Source organism: Rissa tridactyla, chromosome 2 (genome assembly GCF_028500815.1).
Source record: "Rissa tridactyla isolate bRisTri1 chromosome 2, bRisTri1.patW.cur.20221130, whole genome shotgun sequence".
In the NCBI taxonomy this organism is placed as follows: domain Eukaryota; kingdom Metazoa; phylum Chordata; class Aves; order Charadriiformes; family Laridae; genus Rissa; species Rissa tridactyla.
In genome coordinates, this window is record NC_071467.1 from 24,595,189 (window position 1) to 24,613,751 (window position 18,563).

The 18,563-nt window shown below is 40.2% G+C and overlaps 1 protein-coding gene across 2 annotated transcripts in view; it reads left to right on the forward strand.

Moving 5' to 3' along the window:
• The first annotated feature begins 8,633 nt into the window (after nucleotides 1-8,633).
• STK3 (serine/threonine kinase 3) overlaps nucleotides 8,634-18,563 on the forward strand; it is a 146,512-nt gene continuing 136,582 nt past the window's right edge. The window contains exons 1-3 of one of the 2 annotated variants that reach the window (XR_008464652.1): nucleotides 8,634-8,870; nucleotides 15,153-15,233; nucleotides 15,692-15,820. Coding sequence is in view for 1 of the 2 variants with exons in the window: in XM_054189723.1 (XP_054045698.1) it covers nucleotides 8,848-8,870; nucleotides 15,153-15,233; nucleotides 15,692-15,820 (233 nt within the window). In the remaining variant the exon portion in view is untranslated. The remainder of the gene's footprint in view (nucleotides 8,871-15,152; nucleotides 15,234-15,691; nucleotides 15,821-18,563) is intronic. The other variant, XM_054189723.1, reaches the window with a different exon arrangement.

The window sequence follows — 18,563 nt, forward strand, 5'->3', positions numbered from 1 at the left end:
ACAACAGCTGCACCATGTGGAGATGAGCCACGAGAAGTGTAACAACACATGTTTGTGATTGCTGCATCAGCTTTGGCAGATTTAAGTGCAGAGGTCTTTAGCTGCCTTCTATTAGAGAGCCAGCTTTACAATATAGACAACATCTTGCAAAGCAGTAGCAATAATATATATAGTTTTATGTATTTCTTGTACTTGCTGGTACAGTAAAACCAGAAAGGAACTGACTGTTACTGATAGCTATAAATATTGTATTAAGCACAAACATTTTCTTTTGTGTGGAAAAGTAGGAACAGAACAGGAGGATGGGTTAACTGCAATAAAATCCCCTGAGACCCCTGTGCTAGCTGTTAGCCAGTCCTGCAGAGACACTCAACCATTCAGAATGGGCAGTAACCCTGTTATTTCAAAGCTGGGGTAAATTTAATCTCTCCAAGAAATTGCTGAATTCCTGGAAAATAATGCATAATCTTGGTTCAGTGTGTCTTTTTTTTTTCCCTCTCATTTCAAGAACAGGTGCCAAAAACTGGTCTTGTGGAGCCTAATTCGATATACTTTAGAACACAGTTTTAAAGTTTGCTTTTGAGGCATTTAATTAAGAGCTGTTGAGTATCCCACACTCATCAAAATAAGGTACTTGTTTTTGAAAGACCACTTTGAAGGGTCAAGATAAATGCCAATAATACAGCATAGAATCAAGCTTTTGTGTATATAATGTGTTGTTCCCGTTACTTTATGTATATCTGTTGCTGTATATATTTGAGGATATTCTACCACAATTGTGTGACTTTAATCTTCGTGCACATTTTCTCACTTAAAATTGCTATGCCATTGCATATTGTAAAATATGCAATGCATGTTTTAAGTTGATATTGTAATGCATTATACATTAATATGCAAGGCATATTATACAGCATTGCATAAGTGTTGCCAGGACTCTGAACCGCAAATTTTCCCACTGTCTGAAATTTCAGATGCTTAGTATCTATCCCATGATAAGGGGACCACTTCTACACTGTTTATCATTTCTGACTGCGTTGTTTCTAATCAAATGAACCTATGACATATTCTTAAGAGGTTATGTCAAATAAATGCTAGTATCTAATGTGATTTGCCTCCAATTTTGACCTTTCCTCCATCCTCCTGGGAGATGAATCGGGCCAAGGATGGAAACACCAGTCAAGCAAAAATCTGCATTTATATTCACATTCCCATGAGCAAATTAGACAGGGCTCTCCTTTGAGAACTGATCCCCGAAGTAGTATGTTTGAAAGAAAGACCCTGTTGATGTTAACAGGTTTTGGATCAGGTCCTAGAGACATTCTGCCTAGTTTGAACTGCATAGAGCGGGGATTTGCTATCTATTAATCTTACTGAAGGAGAGACGCTGTTTGGCTTTCTTCTTCTGTTTCGGTTTTTCATTGTTTTACCTAGTATTCAAATTAGCACATTCATTTTAAAATTAACTTTAGGGAATTTAAACTGTGTATCGTTAATCCAGTAAGAGCAGCTTAATGCCACCAGTGTAACAAATTAGATCATGGAACTACAGAAGAGCTCAAGGATGAAGCAATAAAAGTTGTGTACCGGCCAGTTCAAGGTTACACAAAAACATTAAGCTCTCTCTTGTTTAGAAGACATTGAAATGTGATATATGAACACAAAAGAAGGAATGTCTTTAAATCTTAAAACGATTAGCAGTTTTACTCTGTAGGGATCTATGGGAGGAGATGGACTCCACCCTGAGGAAGATAAAAGACCTCAGTTTTCTCAACTGGAAGGAGTGATTCATTTTAGGTGGAAGTGGTATGCATGTGATATTCCTCATGTGGTAAATTAACTGTTTCCATTAAGAAAGCTCCTAGCATATGGAATTGCTCTATTTTCCTCTGCTCTGCGGAGAAAATTATACCACAAGAACATTTTTTTTTTGCTAAACCCAGCCCAGGTAAAAATGGGCAGTGTTAATGGCTGTTGATAAACTTTTTTTTTTCTATGAAAGGAATCCATTACTCTTCCACTGGTTTTCTGTTTGCAACTAAGAAAATTCATTTTCAGTGAAGGAATAGTGGAAAAAGCTTAGGTCTCAAATTTAATGGGGTTCATAAGCTCTCTAGATAGTAATGTGCTTTATGTTTTGCTGTGTTTTTATAGCCTGACCTATGTAAACTCAGTCACTTCAAAGTTTTGTTTTCAGCAGAAAGTTCCCTTGCTCGGTGGTGACAGTAGTTTAAGTACTCATTCTGGCGAGCAGCGAGGATACCATAAAACTGTCCCTTATTGAACCAAACTGAACTAGATTAGAGGAGGCTCAAATCAGTGCATCATATAAAGCCAGTTCCGTGAAACTTTATTATTTGCTGCTTCACTGTTTCTTTACTACACAAGCTGCTGTAGGGAAGGCTTCCTGCTGCTTTTAAGAGCAGAATGGGAATGTAAGTGCAAATCTTAATCTTCTCCTTGTTTTGGATATATTTTTACTTTCCACGGGATCTTATCTTGTAATCAGAACCATTACTTCACAGTCAGTCATGAAATGGCTGTTACGCCACTGAACTTTTTTTGTGACGTTTTAAAGTTTTAAGACTAGAATTGTACTCAGGTCTTTTTTTTTTTTTTTTTTTTAAGTGTGACTGTACATGTTATACGAGTAGCTTATTTGGACTTGAATTATGATCTTCTGGCATGTTTTGATTGGGAAAGGTTGGAAAAAAATAGGAAACTGAAATTTTGTGGTTTCTGGATGTTAAAGCACTTAGAATGAGTGATTCTTCCTCATACAAAACACTTGCTTGTAATGTCTATGAAGCAAGCTGGAGACGCATTTCAGAAATAAATAGGAAGGATTTAAAAAAAAAAAAGAGCCCTATAACTGAATAAGCTGTAAGCATTTCATGGCATCTCTTTTGTAGTGCTCAGTATTCACGATGTGCTTTCCTGTTACAATGGGTTCTCCTTATTTGTCATCTGTAATACTTTACTTGTGCATCTCACCTTTTTATACTTCTCTTTGAGCACTTCTTTGAAGGGCCTACAAGGGCAAGGAAGCTTCCCTTCCTTAGAGCTGAAAGAATGGGTCTTTTTAGCTCCTTGAAAGCGTTGTCCCTAAAAATAAAAAAAAAAATCCTAATCTTCCCTAAGCATTTCTGTTGTGTATTCCTCAAAATCTCAGCTCAGGAGCTAAGGGAAGATGGGAGAAAAATGCAGCCTCCACAGTGGTGTAAGCCTTGAGCATCAAGCTGTACGTATTTAGGCAGCTTCATGGAGTACTGGCTTCATAAAGTAATGATGATCCAGTCATTCTTTAGTTATTGATACTAGTTTCCATTCCTAATGCAGGCACCAAGCCTTGCTAGTTAAATGTTATTTATTTATTCTCCAGGGTGTGAGCACACTTCTTTGCAGACTGAAGAACAGATGGTTGCCCCCAGAAAGCGGGGGAATATTTTTGTGTAGAAGGGAATCCAGAGTAACCCTGAGTATTACCACAACAACAGTAATTGTTTTACAAACCAAAATGAGATTTTTTTTTCTGGTTGATGGTAATCTGTAGATCCCACGAGCACAATCAATGCAGCTGTAGTACAGGCTGGAATATCTTCTGTGGTTCACTGTAAATAGCAACTCTGTATCCATGGTTTATTTTTACCATAGTGTGCTAAAATAGGAAAAATAGCAAATGGTAGGTCTATATATAGCCTGTTACTAAGACTGTGAGCTAAATGGTTAGTCAACAGAAAAATTCTATCCTAATCAACAAATGTCTTTAGGTCTAGTAATAATATTTTGGATACCAAAATGATGTATACTAGGTAGTGAGAAGAATTGCAGCAGTGCAGCTAATATTTTACTATTGCAGGTTTTTACTGCTCTTTTTAATGTCAAGTAGGAATTTTGTGAATCGCACTGATTTTAATAGAGTGGCTATGGATGGCAGAATCCACACCTATATTTCCTGACTATTTATTTTCTGCATCTTTCTTTTGCTGGGCTAGCAAAAAGTCAATTTCCTTTTATGTGCCATTAATTAAACATTAAGTTGTGAATAGTAAAAGAAATTTAAAAAATTTTCTTTATTCCTAAGCTTGATTAAAAACTCGCTGTAAAAAAAATCTAAATTTTAGACCAAACTTGAGAATATGCTGTTCTTTTATATTTTATTTACGACTATTTTATGACTGACAGGGTTAGGAAAGTGTATAACAAATTCTTAGATAAGCCTTCAAGGTTACTTCACATTAGACATGGTAGGTAGGAAAAAATACAGGCAGAAGTCAGTTTTTCTTATCTTCTGTATAAACAAGCTGGTATTTCATTCAAGGCCCTTTCCTTAACTTTCAGCATACCAGATCGCTATCAGGCAGTCACAGGGAGAGACATGCAAACATGTTGTTGTTGACTATTTGTCTACAGAATTTATGAATCGGTTTCTAAGGAAATCAGGCTCCTGCATTCATTCTGTCTTTGTGCTTGGCTGCCATTCCTTGCCTTTCTCCCCTTCACAATCATTTGTGACTTAGCTGGCCAATACTAATCATATTTGAAGAAAAGCTGGACGTCTGTAATTATAGTAAGTTTCTATTTTTACTAAAACTCATAGGTGATGGGTAGAGGAGGGAATGCCCTGTTTGTGGGGCTCTCCACCCCACAGCAAGGGAAACATAAAGGAAACTCTGTCCCTAGGTGCTGGGTTTGGGACCACGCTGTGGACTGACCTGCACCCTTCTCCTCCTACCTAAACATCTTCTCCGGCGAGCTAAATAGGGTACTCGTAACTCCATGGGGTAACACTGGGGTGGGTCAAGGCACGGTGAGATATCAGGGATGTGGAGGGTTTGTATGGAGCGCAGAGCTGGGGGTGTTCTTGGGGGTCTATGCAAGCAATAAGGATATTGTGGGTTTTGGCATGTCGAAGGGGTGAATGGAGGTACTGTGGAATGATACTGGGGACACTGAGGGAGAGAGCACAGATGACCCTGCGAAAGAACTCGGGGGCTGCTGTGGTGAAAGGGTAGAAAGCACATGGGGAAAAGAGCCAGCCAGTGAAAAGCACCACAGACGTGATGAAGGACTAGGGGTATTTTGTCTGGAGAGTGTAAGGTGTTTGTGACATATGGAAAACATGTACTATTACTTCTGCTGTTTTCTAGTAGTGCCACGTATTAGTTAAAATGCAAGTTGTTTAAGTAAGCCTGATCGAATACCTTCTGAAGTAAATGCTGCTTTTATTTGCTACCAAAGGAACTAGATAAGGTCCCTACTATAACATATATAATTTATTTGCATGATGTTTATGAATGACTTTGAAGTACATATTTGGAATTTAAATCTTACCATTAGTAATACCTGTTAGAAACTCAGACATGAGCTTCTCAAGTAATTTTTATCCTTCTCAGTTTTATTATGAATTATATGCAACTGAGGCAGGATTGACATCTTGGAACTTTTTGGTTCATATATTTAGAGGCTTGGGGACTGTCTTAGTTCATGGTCATACAGCACCTAATACTTGTGCATGCCATCGAGATTCCTGATTCCATTGCAGTATAAGTAATTACAATATACATTATTTTATCTGTTTACAAAACTACATTATAATATAAAATAATTATAGTACTCAAAAACTAAGTATGGTCTTCATCCATCCTTTGGTCTAAGGAATTGTATTTGATGTTGATGCCAGTACTGCAGAGAAGGGAGTCCTAATGCAGGCTCATAAATTGGTGAACTGGATGAAATACTTCAGAAGAAAAATAGTAATTCAGTTAGTTTTCTCCTATATTTTTAAGATTGGGCTACATTAAGCCCTTTCTTACTCACCTGCCTTCATAGCAGTGTTACATAGTTCCACTGTTGGAAGAAATCATGGGAATACCCATGTAGGTTGTCTGCAACTTCCTCATCTCCATGTTGTCTAGACACCAGCAATAGTATATTCGTGCCTCCAGAAAATCTAGACTTCCCTTGATTGGAAAGCCTGAATGAGGCAGTAGAACAGAGGAGTCTGTTTTCCCTTTCAAAGTTCCTTCTTTGCTGGTGGCTATGTACAGCATTGCAATGAATACCATATCAGTGTTGCATTTCACAGCGTGGATCCCAAATTCCTGGGGCAGGGGAAAGGTGAGATGGTGTTATTTATTCCAATGTCATCAACTAAAAATACCATTTGCAATGATAAGGGATTAATAAAGTAATCTTGAAAAATACTACGGTATATATGTTGTCTTCTTATTGATATTTTATTTTCAGCATAAATGTACTTAGAAAGCATTCTGGCAGTTGAACAAGGCACAACTGAAACTTCTGTGAGAAAGGCATGGAATTAGTCCATATTTTTTGGCACCATCTGCCTCACCAGGTTATAAAGCCGGGTAACCTAACTTTTTCTGTTTCAGGCATCTTGGGTTTTTTCACACTCTTCTTTCTTCAGTGGCAAAGATGAAGGGCATTCTTGTCCCTTTCCTCAATTATTGGGTGGTCAGGGTACTTTCTGGGAGTGGGGATTGTGGTATTAAATTTTTTTGAATGAAGAGAGCTAATATCTAAATCTGCTATTCTTGGACAAATTTTCTTTAGACTTGTTCTTGTCAATTGTTGTTAAAGGGGGAGGGAAGAGTGGCAGATTAGGCTGTTTAGCCTAACATTTTCCAGAGAAAGAAACATATATTTGAATGGGGAGAGGGAGCATTTCTTGGCTCTCTGTCTTGCTGTCACAACTGTAATATAGTACCTGTATTTTTTCTAAGACTGCTTTTCCTTGCTTGAATGTATAGTTTATCGCAGCTTTGACTTGAGAGAGGGAGCTGGAAAAAACCTGCCTTCTCTGAAATAAACTGGACAAAATATTTCCTTGAAGATTTGTGTTAAAGGATGTGGAGACAGTTTCTACATTCCAGGAGTATCACAGCCAAATTGGGATGTCAGGCTTCCCTTCATTGGATGGAATTGGTGAAATGTAAATAAAAATTGGTCAGTGAGTATAGCCAAATTCCCTGTAAAGCAAAATTGGACACTAGCCACGTGGCGTCTTCTGCCTGCCTGACCTCACTTGTCCTAGAACAGGGATATGGGAAGTCTCGTGGGGTTCCTCCCCACCACTTTCTTAATGCACTGGTACCACACTGCATCTGAGGTATCTGCTGGCTCCTTCTCCTGAGTTGTTTTTTTTTTTTGGCATCTCTTACAAATGGTTGTCTACGGTATGGACACATCTGGCAGTTCTGCTGGTGAGCCACTCTGGCTTGTGGGATGATACTTGAATAACTCTGCGTTAATCTGTTGTGCAAAGGAAGATGTTCTGTTGCAGTTTTTCCATGACTCAGAAAAACAAAGAAACCCAAAAGGTCACATGGTGGTGTGTGATTTGTTTTATGGGTTCATTTGATATTGCCATTGTGCATTTAGCCTGACCACAGTGAGTCAACTGGATTGGATTGACTCAGCCAAAGTAGAGGACTTGCACAACTTCATTCATTCAAAATTCCCTTGCTAATGCACATCAAAGAGATGAAATTAGGTATGGAATGTGGATTTTTTTAAGGGGGAGTGTGGTTATACTTCTACATCTAAAATCAGTTTAAAGTGGAACTTTGGCATCTCAGTATTTGTATGGATCTTGCCTATGTGTTTTACTACCTTGAACTTCCATTAGTTAGGCAAACAAACCTACTTTCAGGAAAGGATACAGAAATTGGCTTGAACATTTAAGCTTGTGTTGACTTGGCTGGATCTACTTGGATGCTTTGTCAGTTAGTATCTTAAAGTGCTACATAAACGGCAGGAAGTCAGAAGTTGTAACGAGAAATTGCAGGTAACTGTCCCACAGTACTCGATGGCCTAAAATCTGCTGTGTGAGTAATTACGTGACAGCTTCCTATGGGTTCGCAGGGCAACTTGTATGCTTTGGCATTAAAAAGCCAAGTGCCAAGTGCCAGCGTTCTTCACCTCAAAGCTGTACTGTGTCACCGGGGCCAGCGTTGGCGCGCAGCCCCACAGTCCTGCCATGACTAACTTCAGGCTTCCTCTCCGCTGTGCCCAGAGCCAGCTGTCCATGAAAAGACTTGGCGTTTCCAGGCGGGGCTGGATGCAGCTCAGCGCGGCTGCCCTTTGGCTGGAGCAGACAGGGGGATGAAAGGCGCCGGGCATCGCCCCGAGGCGACGGGGCCCGGGGGTGCATCGCGGGGGGAAGGGCCGCCCTCAGCCCCTGCCTCAGGCGGCGGCTCTGCCCCGGGCCTGCCCTTGCCCCAAGGCCAAGCTCCAAGAGTCGGGGGGTGAGGTGAGCGTGTGGGGGCGGGACGGCCGCCCTTCGCCCCGGCGGCGTCTCAGGGCCCCGGGTCTCCCGTTTCTTCGCCGCCCGGTTTGCCTCGCCGGGCCGGGCCCCTCCTCCGGCAACGGGTAGGGCCGGTTCCTCAGGAGGACTACAACTCCCGGCGTGCCCGCGGACTACGTGCGCGCGGAGCATGCCGGGAGCGCGGCGCCTTGCTCCCCTCCGGCGGCACCGCTGCCTCCATGTTCTTCCCCTCCCGCCGCCGCCCGCTCTTCCCGTGGAGGGGTGGGGCCTCGTTCCCGCTGAGCGACTCCCACGCCGTCCAATCAGCGCCCGCGGTGGCACGGGTGGTAGCCACTGAGAGGCGCGGGGGGGCGGGCCTCGGCCAGCAGCCGTATAGGTAGCGGTAGTGGCGGTTGCCTGAGAGAGGCCGGGAGCGGCGGCGGCCGAGGGAGGGCGCGAGCCTCGTTTAAAGGGCCAGCGAGCTCGCACCAAAAAGTTGTGAGGGAGTTTAGCGGCTACCGGCCCGGTGCTGCCCCGGCCCAGGAGCCCCTCCCGCTCTGGACGGCGGGGCCGGCAGCGGCATGGAGCAGGCAGCGCCCAAGAGGTAACAACCATCCCCCGGGGGTGGCAGGGCCGGGATGAGGCCTTGGGCCGGCGGGGAGCCGGAGGGGGAGCGGGCGGGCGGGACTGCCCGCCCGCTCCTCCCCCGGCTCCCCGCCGGCCTCGGGAGACTCCGGTGCTGGGCACTGTGAGGGGGGGCGGCGGGACAACTGAGCGGGCTGAGGGGTTATGTGGCGTTGCGGGGGGGGGGGGGGGGGGCGGATATTCTGTGCGGTGTCCCCGAAATAACCGTCCTGGGTAAGCGTCCAGCTGGCGGTAAACCCTTAGGGGCTGCTTGAGTCACAAGAGGAACGTTTTAATGCGAAATGAGGGAAACTTTATCGCCGAGATGAGTCCTTTGTGGCCTGGGGGTGTGTCTGTGCACTTTATAGTTCAGGTCTGTGGAAGAAAGCGACATTAAGTAGTTGTTCTTATCTTTCCGCGTTCTAAAGCGCCCTTGTGTCCTGCTGGCGGAGGGATGCTTGTGGGGGTAGGCGTTGCATAGTTGCCATTGCAAATCAGGGAGTGGGAAGAGGCAAAAATCAGGAGTATTCCCACAGTATACTTATTTTCTGAATTATATATGCTATCTGGTTATATTAATTACTAGGCGGGGTTGTTGTTTTTTGAGCATTTATGGTTTGACTTCTTTTTTTTGCGCATGTGTAATGTGAAACCATGAGCTTTTGCTTTAAATGTGACACTGTCATTTTAATGCACAAAACAATTTTGCTTTAATTGTATGTATATATTTAAATTGGAACAATAATTTCGGGGATGTAGTTATAAACTACATAGAATGTAGTTGTGGTATAGAATGTGTACCATAGAATGTGGTATACGGAATGTAGTTGACATAATTTACCTACATACTTATTGTCTTAGAGCTCCAAGTAGTTTACTCTTGCTTCCTGTTAATATAATGAAAAATCTAGGAACTGCACAAAATAAATTTGTGGCAGAAGATGATAAATCAACTTTTGCATTCTACTTTAAAACATTTGAAACCTTTAAAATTCTTTAAAACAGCTTCCTGTGGGATGACAGGACTTGAGAAGAACGTGAGGTTGATCTTCTACTGTTTTGTTGTTCTGGTGTGTTTTTTCTTTTCCCCTCCAGTAATACATCAATTAAAAGTATCTACTACTGAAAACTTTGACCAAGAATTGATTAGTAGTTGTTATGCGTGGTGTTTTTAGCAGGCAATGGAGTAGTATCTACTACTGAAAACTTTGACCAAGAACTGATTAGTAATTGTTATATGGAGTGTTTTTAGCAGGCAATGGCGGGAGGAGGGACAGGCCTTCACTGTAGTTTCAGACTGACAGTACTATGTGTCTCAAATAAAGGAAGTAGGAGAGGCACCAGCAAGGGTTTAGGGGAAGAAATGGGAATGTGTGAGGACTAATCACTGTTACCAGCACCAGTGCAAAGCCTGGAATGTGGTGATATCAAAGGATTGAAAATGAAACTTGAAGCTAGCGTAACCTTCAGGAGTTTTTGGAAGATCTGGGATTTGCTCTAACTATTGCTTAGCTGGAGGTATGTGTCTGGCCTAATTGAGAGTGTTTAAATCCTTAGATTCATTTAAGAAGAACTAGAAAGCTGATGAGAGAACTTCCAAACTCTCTGCCATGTTTTTATACTTTCCATGTTTTTTGAAGCTTATTTCTGGAAATTTCAATGTGATGAGAACTTAATGGATTTAATTCTTTAGTTGGAGGGAAGATTTGAACTCAATTTTTCATAAGGTGTAAATGTTTGCAGCTTGTACATATATGCTGGTTTTAATTTTTGTGTCAATGGGAATATAAGATCACATGGATGTCAATTGTCAAGTTCTTCCTGAAAATGATGGGACAAAAGCGTAAGTTTTCTTGTGTTTTATTGGTAGAAAGCTAAATTTAAGTATACAATAATGTAAACTGTCTTAAACTTGTTTCTACCTGTATGAACAGTGTAAAGTAGTATAAATGTCTCAAGGCTTTTATATGCCACCTCTTTTTCTGATGACTGCAGTGATTTCTCTTACTAGCTTCTCTTTTAATGTATCAGTATAATTGATCCCAGCCATTCTTTTTAAATGTTTCAATGTGCCAGTTCTTCTGCAGAATAAACCTCATATATTCATGTTTCATGGAGCAGCTGTCCAGTTTTCCATAACTCATGACAGTAATTGATGGAGTTCTATTCTCTAGTCCTGCTTTATTTTTCTTTGTTAGCTTTCAGGGTTTTTTTTAATGCCTGCCACTGTAGTACATCACCAATTTATTTTGTAAAGTCTGCACATATTGACCATAGGACACTAAACTTGTACTTTGTTTTTTAATGTGGGGGGAAAAAACCCCTGTATCTCTTCCTCTTTCAGGTCACAATTCAGATTTTTCTAATCTTTATGATAGTAATAGTCTTGGGTGCCTCTCACTGTTTCTAGATTTTTCTGCATTTGGTTATGTGGAGTTTTGCTGACCTACTCAGTGATGTGTAAGATTATGGTTATGCTAAGTATGAATGTTTTCACATCAACTGGATTTATAAAAGTACAATTTTTGCTAGGATGTATTTTTCTTGTTTAAAAGACTAGGTGTTATGCAGAAAGTCAAACCTGCTTGGAACAAGAAAATCCTTTTGACGACTCTTGTTGTCCCAGAATTGTAGTTTAGTTACTTCTCCTGCTTTCAGGAACAGTTCTAGTGGAAAACTACTGAAATAGCCCATAGTCACTACTGATGATGATCAGTTTAGATGATAGTTCTAGAGGAAACAAAAGCAGAATTACTTTCTCCCCAGGTTTTATACTTGTCTTCTACACATCTCTCTTAGACTTTCTCACAGATTATATATGTATATATGGCACTTACATTCTGTGGCAAGAATAAAACAGTGCCTGCATTTACTGATTTCTTTGTTCTCTTTTATATGCTTGTTTTGTGAAAGTAGAGAACCCGTGAGGGAGAGGAATGAGACACCTTCTTTCTCTATGATTGTTTTTGAGTGCTTTGTCTCTTCAGTTGTGCCTCCTCCCCGATGCCCTTCATATTTCTAGTCATGCCTTTGCAGATAGGTATTTTGCTGGGTACTCATAGTATTCCCTTCCCATGTAAAACACTTTAATGCTTTTAAAAAAGCAGTGATCCTTTTGAAATGTTTGGCTCTATATGTCTTATCTTGCACGTTTCAAAGTGTGGGTAGTAGGACACACACGCACACAAACTCCTGATTAAGAAACTGACTCTGAAGTCTTAGATATGTTTCTCTGTCCCAAGTTTCAGTTGCTTGTTTTTAACCAATATAGTAAGATAATATTTCTAGTCTTTTCTTCTTGTATTCTACTTAGTGCTTTACAGCCAATTACAACAGTCATCTTCCTCCTTGTTGCTTTTCATGAAATTTTCAAAAAACTCTTTCCTTATTGCAACCCCTTCAGGGTATATCACATGCTGCTCTATAGTTAAAGAGCTGGGAATTCTGTTAAATCTATAGAAATCATTAAACAGTTGGAGTCATTAGGATCTTTCTATGGTTCAAAGAACTGTGGTGTTAGTCACTTGAACACTGGACTCTTACAATATATTTGTGAAAGAGTGTGAAGCACTTTGGGCAGTGTGTTTGGTGATGAAATTCCTGAGGTTGACATATTTTTCTTCCTGTAAATAGGTTTAGTATTTAGCTGCCTAAATGTTAAGTAGTATTTGGTCTTGTAACCTGTCTGTCAGAGTTGGATAATGTGAAAATAGTTTTAAAACTACCGAATGCTTATTTCTTTGGCCTCCAGGTTGTCTTTAAGTACTCCAGGTAATCTGTTATTTGACAGTGACATTGTTTTTGATCAGTTTATGACTGTTTCCCTACCTCTTCCCAAGCACGCCCAATACCTTGGCATTAATGGTGCTGCTGGAACCCTTTTGGTATGGATATATGTTGTTGTGTTTTCCCCCCCCCCCCCCCCCCCCCAGGTATTGCTCTTTTGATGAGCAGGTGGAAGTGTTCACCTCCTGGACATCTTTGGTTAAGGTTACTGTATGTTTTCCCTTTTCTTGCAGTTACTAAAAAGTTCAGTTCCTCCACTGTTCTGTTGTGTATGTCTTCTGTTATGCAGCTCTTCAGTCAAGTAAGAGACTTGGCTAATGGTCATGCTTTTTTTTTTTTTTTTTTTTTCCCTGAGGTTCTGTTGGTATTGTATGCATGCTGTGCATGCTTTTTGTTGGTGGCAAGCAGAGGATAATTGCAGTAACTTATTCTTTGGACACTCCTTTAAGGCTGCAGATAACCTGATCAGAGGAGGGGAAAAAAGAATCTGAAACAAAAGAAGCAAAATGAATGATTTGTTTCTTTAATACCTACCTGCAAAATACTTTTTTCCCCCTCTTCTTTTTATTTGTCTCAACTTATACTTGTTCAGTAATGAAACATGTGCATCCCTGCAAAATTTAAATTCTTTCTGCTTTCTAGTCTCTAACAAGCAGAGAGAGGGTGAAAAAGAAAATAGAGTTGTTATGCGTGTTTGACTTGTAGGCCACTTTTGCAGACTTTACTTAGCTGCTCTCATTTGAGTTTTCTGCTGTTTTTCTTCGTGTTCAGGAGTTCTGCCTTTCCTTTGCCGTGGAGATTTTTATTCTGCCTTAAACACACGTTTTCCAGCTTCCTGCCTATTCAGTGTAGCAAACTGCATGGTTGCTCACAGCAGTTCATGTGTCTTTCCTTACTGATTGTGGATGCTTTTTGTATTCAAGTAACTGCTATATCTGTAGCTACATCTATATCAATAGATCTTTGATATATAAATGTGTACACCCACCTGCCCTGCCACTTGCTTTCCTTGTTTAACACTAATCTGTATGACTTGTGTGCTTATACAATTACTATAAATTTTTGTCTTTGCCCAAATGGTTGGCAGTAACAAGTTTCTTCCGACTCGGGAACTCTGTTGTCAGTCAGTTCACTTTATTTTTTTTATTAGTTCTGTATATCACAGAATTGCATCTCTTAATATGAAGGAGTTTCTTTTGAACACTGTTCTTCCAGTGTTAGATCTGACAATCTTTTCTGTTCATGCTCTCCCTTCTCCTATTTTATATTCATTTCTAGGGAAGCGTCACAGGGTAACATGTTTTCCATAAGTTCTGAATGATCTGCTGTGCTTCCAGGTTTCTTTATTTTTCTTTTTTCCTTTTTCTACCTCCTGCATATGGATTACATTGTCTATATCTAACACGACAGCACCAGCTATTCTTCAGCTCATCTTCTACTTTAATAGTACCCTTGGCTATCATATAGAGTTAACTTGTTGTTTCAGTCTTGCAGCAAAACTTCCTGTAACTTTTAGACTGAAGGATTTACATGTTGCAGCCACCCGGTCTCACTGCAATATGTGTGTGGTTATATTTTCCTGGGCTATGTTCAATGTCAGCTCCATCACAAGCTTGCAGCCAAGTTGTGTCCTGAGATCTGACAGGAGTCTGGGGCCCTTGATGGATTGGAATGCTGGAGACCAGGGAAAGGCTAGAACTGCTTGTAAATGACAAAGGATAGCAGTAAGAGTGGGTTGAAGGTGCTGGGAGAAATAGTAGGGTGATGCTGACTGATTTGAGACTGTGTGACAGAGAGCTGGAGAGCAAAATATGGTGGTGATATGTAGTGAGAGATTTTGTTGCACCTGTCCCTGTGTACCTTCACAAAGATGTAAAAGGGGCTGCCCCAACAACTCTTTGAGTACTCAGCTCTTGGAATTTCAGTGTTGTGCTACCACCTGTGAAGGTGAAGTGCTACCGTATTCTCCCAGAGTCATCTTGACTCTGGATTCTGCTTTTAACTTGATGTAATTCTCTGGCTTATGAGTGGTATAGTTTAGAAAGTGGATACTTGATGTGGGTAAAGGATTGGTTTATACTTTCTTAGATAACAATGTGGCGTACTCTAGGCAGTAATGAGCATGTGTTTGCATGCTGGCTGCTTTTTGACGAAAGGTAAGCTTTATTTTATTCTTTGGCTCTTTCCACTTTAGCAAAGCAAGTGGTTTGGACAGTGAATTGGTCCCATGCTGCTTTGAATTGAGCAAACGTTAGTGGGAAAGTGATAATGACAATAATTGTCATGAATTTCTCCATCTTATGTGATGGTTGATTAAAATTTTATTACTGTACTTTAATGAGGCATTTTATTTTCATTGGAATATGTCTTTCTCTATAATATTTTTTCTGTCTGCTCACTTGTGTGAAAATTTGCTTAAGTTCTGTATCTTTTCCCCACCCCCCCAACCAAACAATAACTTCTGTCTGTCTTCTAGCAAGCTGAAAAAGCTGAGTGAAGATAGTTTAACTAAGCAGCCTGAAGAAGTCTTTGATGTTCTGGAGAAACTTGGTGAGGGGTAAGTGCAGCTATTTACGAGGGGATTGGATCAGAGGGGAAACTGTATATCAAGCATGTGTTGAATATTAAATACAGAGAGAGTGACTGCAAATGTCCTCAGGAATGTTTCTCTAGACAAGTTCTAATAATAAAGCAAATGCGTGCATCAGTAGACTTCCGTGCTTCCCCAAATATATTTATGCATTTTTGATGTCTCTTGCTTGTTGAGGCAGAAAAAGTGCTTGTGCCTGTACTGGAGTTCGATACACTACATCTTGACGAAGATTAATTCTTGAGAGGCACCTTTCCTGAGGTCCCGATAGAGCTGATTTTTTTTTTTTTTTTTTTTGTAGCCTGAAAAAACTTTCACACTTCTGTGTGAACATATGGCTTTTGTGACTTTAAAGTTTCTGCATAATGGAAATGAGAAGCAGTTTATCTTGTTTTAAAAAAAATAAATCCCTCTTTTATTTTTAGGTCTTATGGTAGTGTGTTTAAAGCGATACACAAAGAGTCTGGACAAGTTGTAGCAATTAAACAGGTCCCTGTGGAGTCAGATCTTCAAGAAATAATTAAAGAAATCTCTATAATGCAACAATGTGACAGGTGAGTATGACAATTTTGCTCTCTTTCTAAAAGTCTGTGTGAAAATGTATTTGTGAATATAGCTGAAATATATGCAGCTGCAAACTTTTGTTTATATGGAAAATTAAAGCAGTCTGTATTGGATGATTTACTTAAAGGAAGCACTTTGTAGACCCCTTCCTAGCCTTAGCTTGGATTGAAGGAAGTACAAATAGTGTATGTCACAGAAACTGTTGAAAAATAAAAGTACTTGCCTCTGCTTGGAAATCTCTATGCTTGCTTCACTTTACTTGCACTGGCAATCCTGAAGTTAATGTTTCCTGTAGATGTGTTGAAGCCTTGTGAATTCTGAGTTACCTGTTTCAGGAAATTGATAAAGATGTTTCTAGCTCAAGATTAATGGCTAGCAGTTAACGTCCAAAATAGTATTCTATCTGTTGCCTCTTTCATGCAGGAACATACCTTTTAAAAAGTGAATGATCTTGTAATAGTTCTGAAGAAGGACTGTTACCTTACACTTATTCACAAACGATGTATCTTGTGATTGCTAGCATTGTAGGAATGGAAGCCTCAACATCAAGTGTCTGCAAGGATGCAGAAATTACTTTGAATTTCCTCTCTTCTATGGAGTTATCAATTTTTTATTTGTATTTTTTTTTTGGGAATAATCTTTTGGGTTTTTGGCTGTAACTTCAAAATCAGATTTGTTAGAGTGAGTATTCATGTCTGATCAGTATTACAAGAATCTATTGTTTGTGACTCGAAGTGTAAACAGGAAAGCTGTGCACTCTAGTTAGGTGAAACTTTCTTTAAAATACTGATTGCTGTAGTCATTAACTTGAGGAATTGTATTGTAGCAAGTAGTCTGTTTTGTGGCAGTTTTGTTTGTGCTTTTGTGGTTTGTCAGTGTTGGAGTTCTGTCTTTAAACGTAAAATCTCTTCTTGTTTGACATGAGCAGCACTCATCCCAGATTTGAAGATAATCCTTTTAATGCAGTCTGAATTCATTCAGGCTTGTTGCTGAATGTTTTGCTCAGGTGTTAGATGGAGCTTGATCATACTGCTCTACAGCATCTTGTCTATGAGGTCATGAAGGAGGAGAGAAGGTTCAAATATTTATCTTTAAATATAGGGATAGAGATTTTAGGGTACATTGTATCTGGCACATGAGAATGCAACTGTTCTTCAAACTTCTTAGAACCCCTGCCTGCAAGCCTTGATCTGGTTTATGAACACACTGGACCTGGTAATCTATTCTCTTCTGGAGTTGACTGCTCTGAATGTTAGAAGCTTGTTAAATGTGTAGACAGGGGAATGGGAGGAAAAGGAAGGATTTATATTCTTTTCCCACATTCCATGAAGATGTGTGATAAGGTTATTTCAAGTGATACTAAAAGGATTTGGGACGCTTGATTTTTTTTTTTTTTTTTTTTTGGGGGGACACGCGCTCCTCTTGATCCTTATTGTCCCTATAAGACTATTTTTTGTCTGTCTGGCCAATTGGAGTTTTGTAACAGTACAGATTAAAAAGGAAGCAGCCATCTTGTTTGTCTGACGAACTGTGGAACTAGATTTGATCCCCAGAGTAGGTCCTCAGCTCTTCTTGTGTACTGGAAGAGGAGTTAGAATATGTTTACTTCGATTCTTCTTGTTGCTGTGTTCTTAATTCTTTTTATTTGCCCTGCTTCATTTCTTTCTTCTTACATAAAGGAAGACATTGAGTAAGTTGGAAACTAGCAGCTTATGAATTCTCAGAAAGAGTTCTTCCTGGGGTCAATGATAGGATAACAGCCCTTAGTCGTGGCACAGGCTTGAGCCATGTAAGCTGAATGGAAGCAGTGGTGTAGATTGTAGTGTGTGTATGTCTGCTAGTACAGGGATTGACATAGATACTTAAAACAAATGTCTGTGAAATATACTGACAGAAAAAAGAAGTGGTGATACTTGAGAATCCTTTCCTTCTGTACTATGCTTCTCGTGCCATTTTCATTCTTGTTCTAGGTGGGTCTTCTCGCTACCATATTCCTGTGTCCCCTCTGCCCGTGTTCTTTGTTCCCTGTTTTTCTTTGAACAACATGTTGTGTTTAGTATCTACTGGACATATACTATTGTATGATTTCTTTTTTTTTTTTTTTATAAGAGTAAGAGTTCAGAATTTTAGAATACAAATTCTTCTTTCACTGGACGAGATGCAGCCGTTCTCTGGCTGAAACGAAGGGTTGGTCTGCAGCTCTGCACTATGTGTTTGTATATATGTCATGTGCCTTTATGCGAATAGCAGCGCTGTACAGTACTGGTGGGAGGGATGATGCACTTTTTAGTACTTTATTATCACATGTGATGATTCCACAGACATTACAGAAAAGCACTGGGCTCTTGCAGCACCTCAAAGAAAAGATTAAAGCTTAACACTTTACCCTTTCTTTCTTCTCAATGCCTTTTTCTAGAACTGGCTGCACTGTATGTGCTGAAGCTCTTTCAAGGGGAAAACAATGTAGATTCTAAGACAAACAGTTGATACGGAAAGGGCTTTAAGCAAATGTGAACAGGGTTTTGAGATTCAACAGCACTTGATGTTTTGAAAAGATTATCTTGTCCTCACTTCTAATAATACACACAAATTTTGATGAGATTATTAGCATAATGTAAATCTGGCGAGAGATGGTCATGGAAATCAGTGGGTTTTCTTGAGAAGTAATGGTGACCTTTCTCACTTCAGGAATTTAAAAGGGGCAAGATCAGTGTGTCATACTTGTTTGGTAGA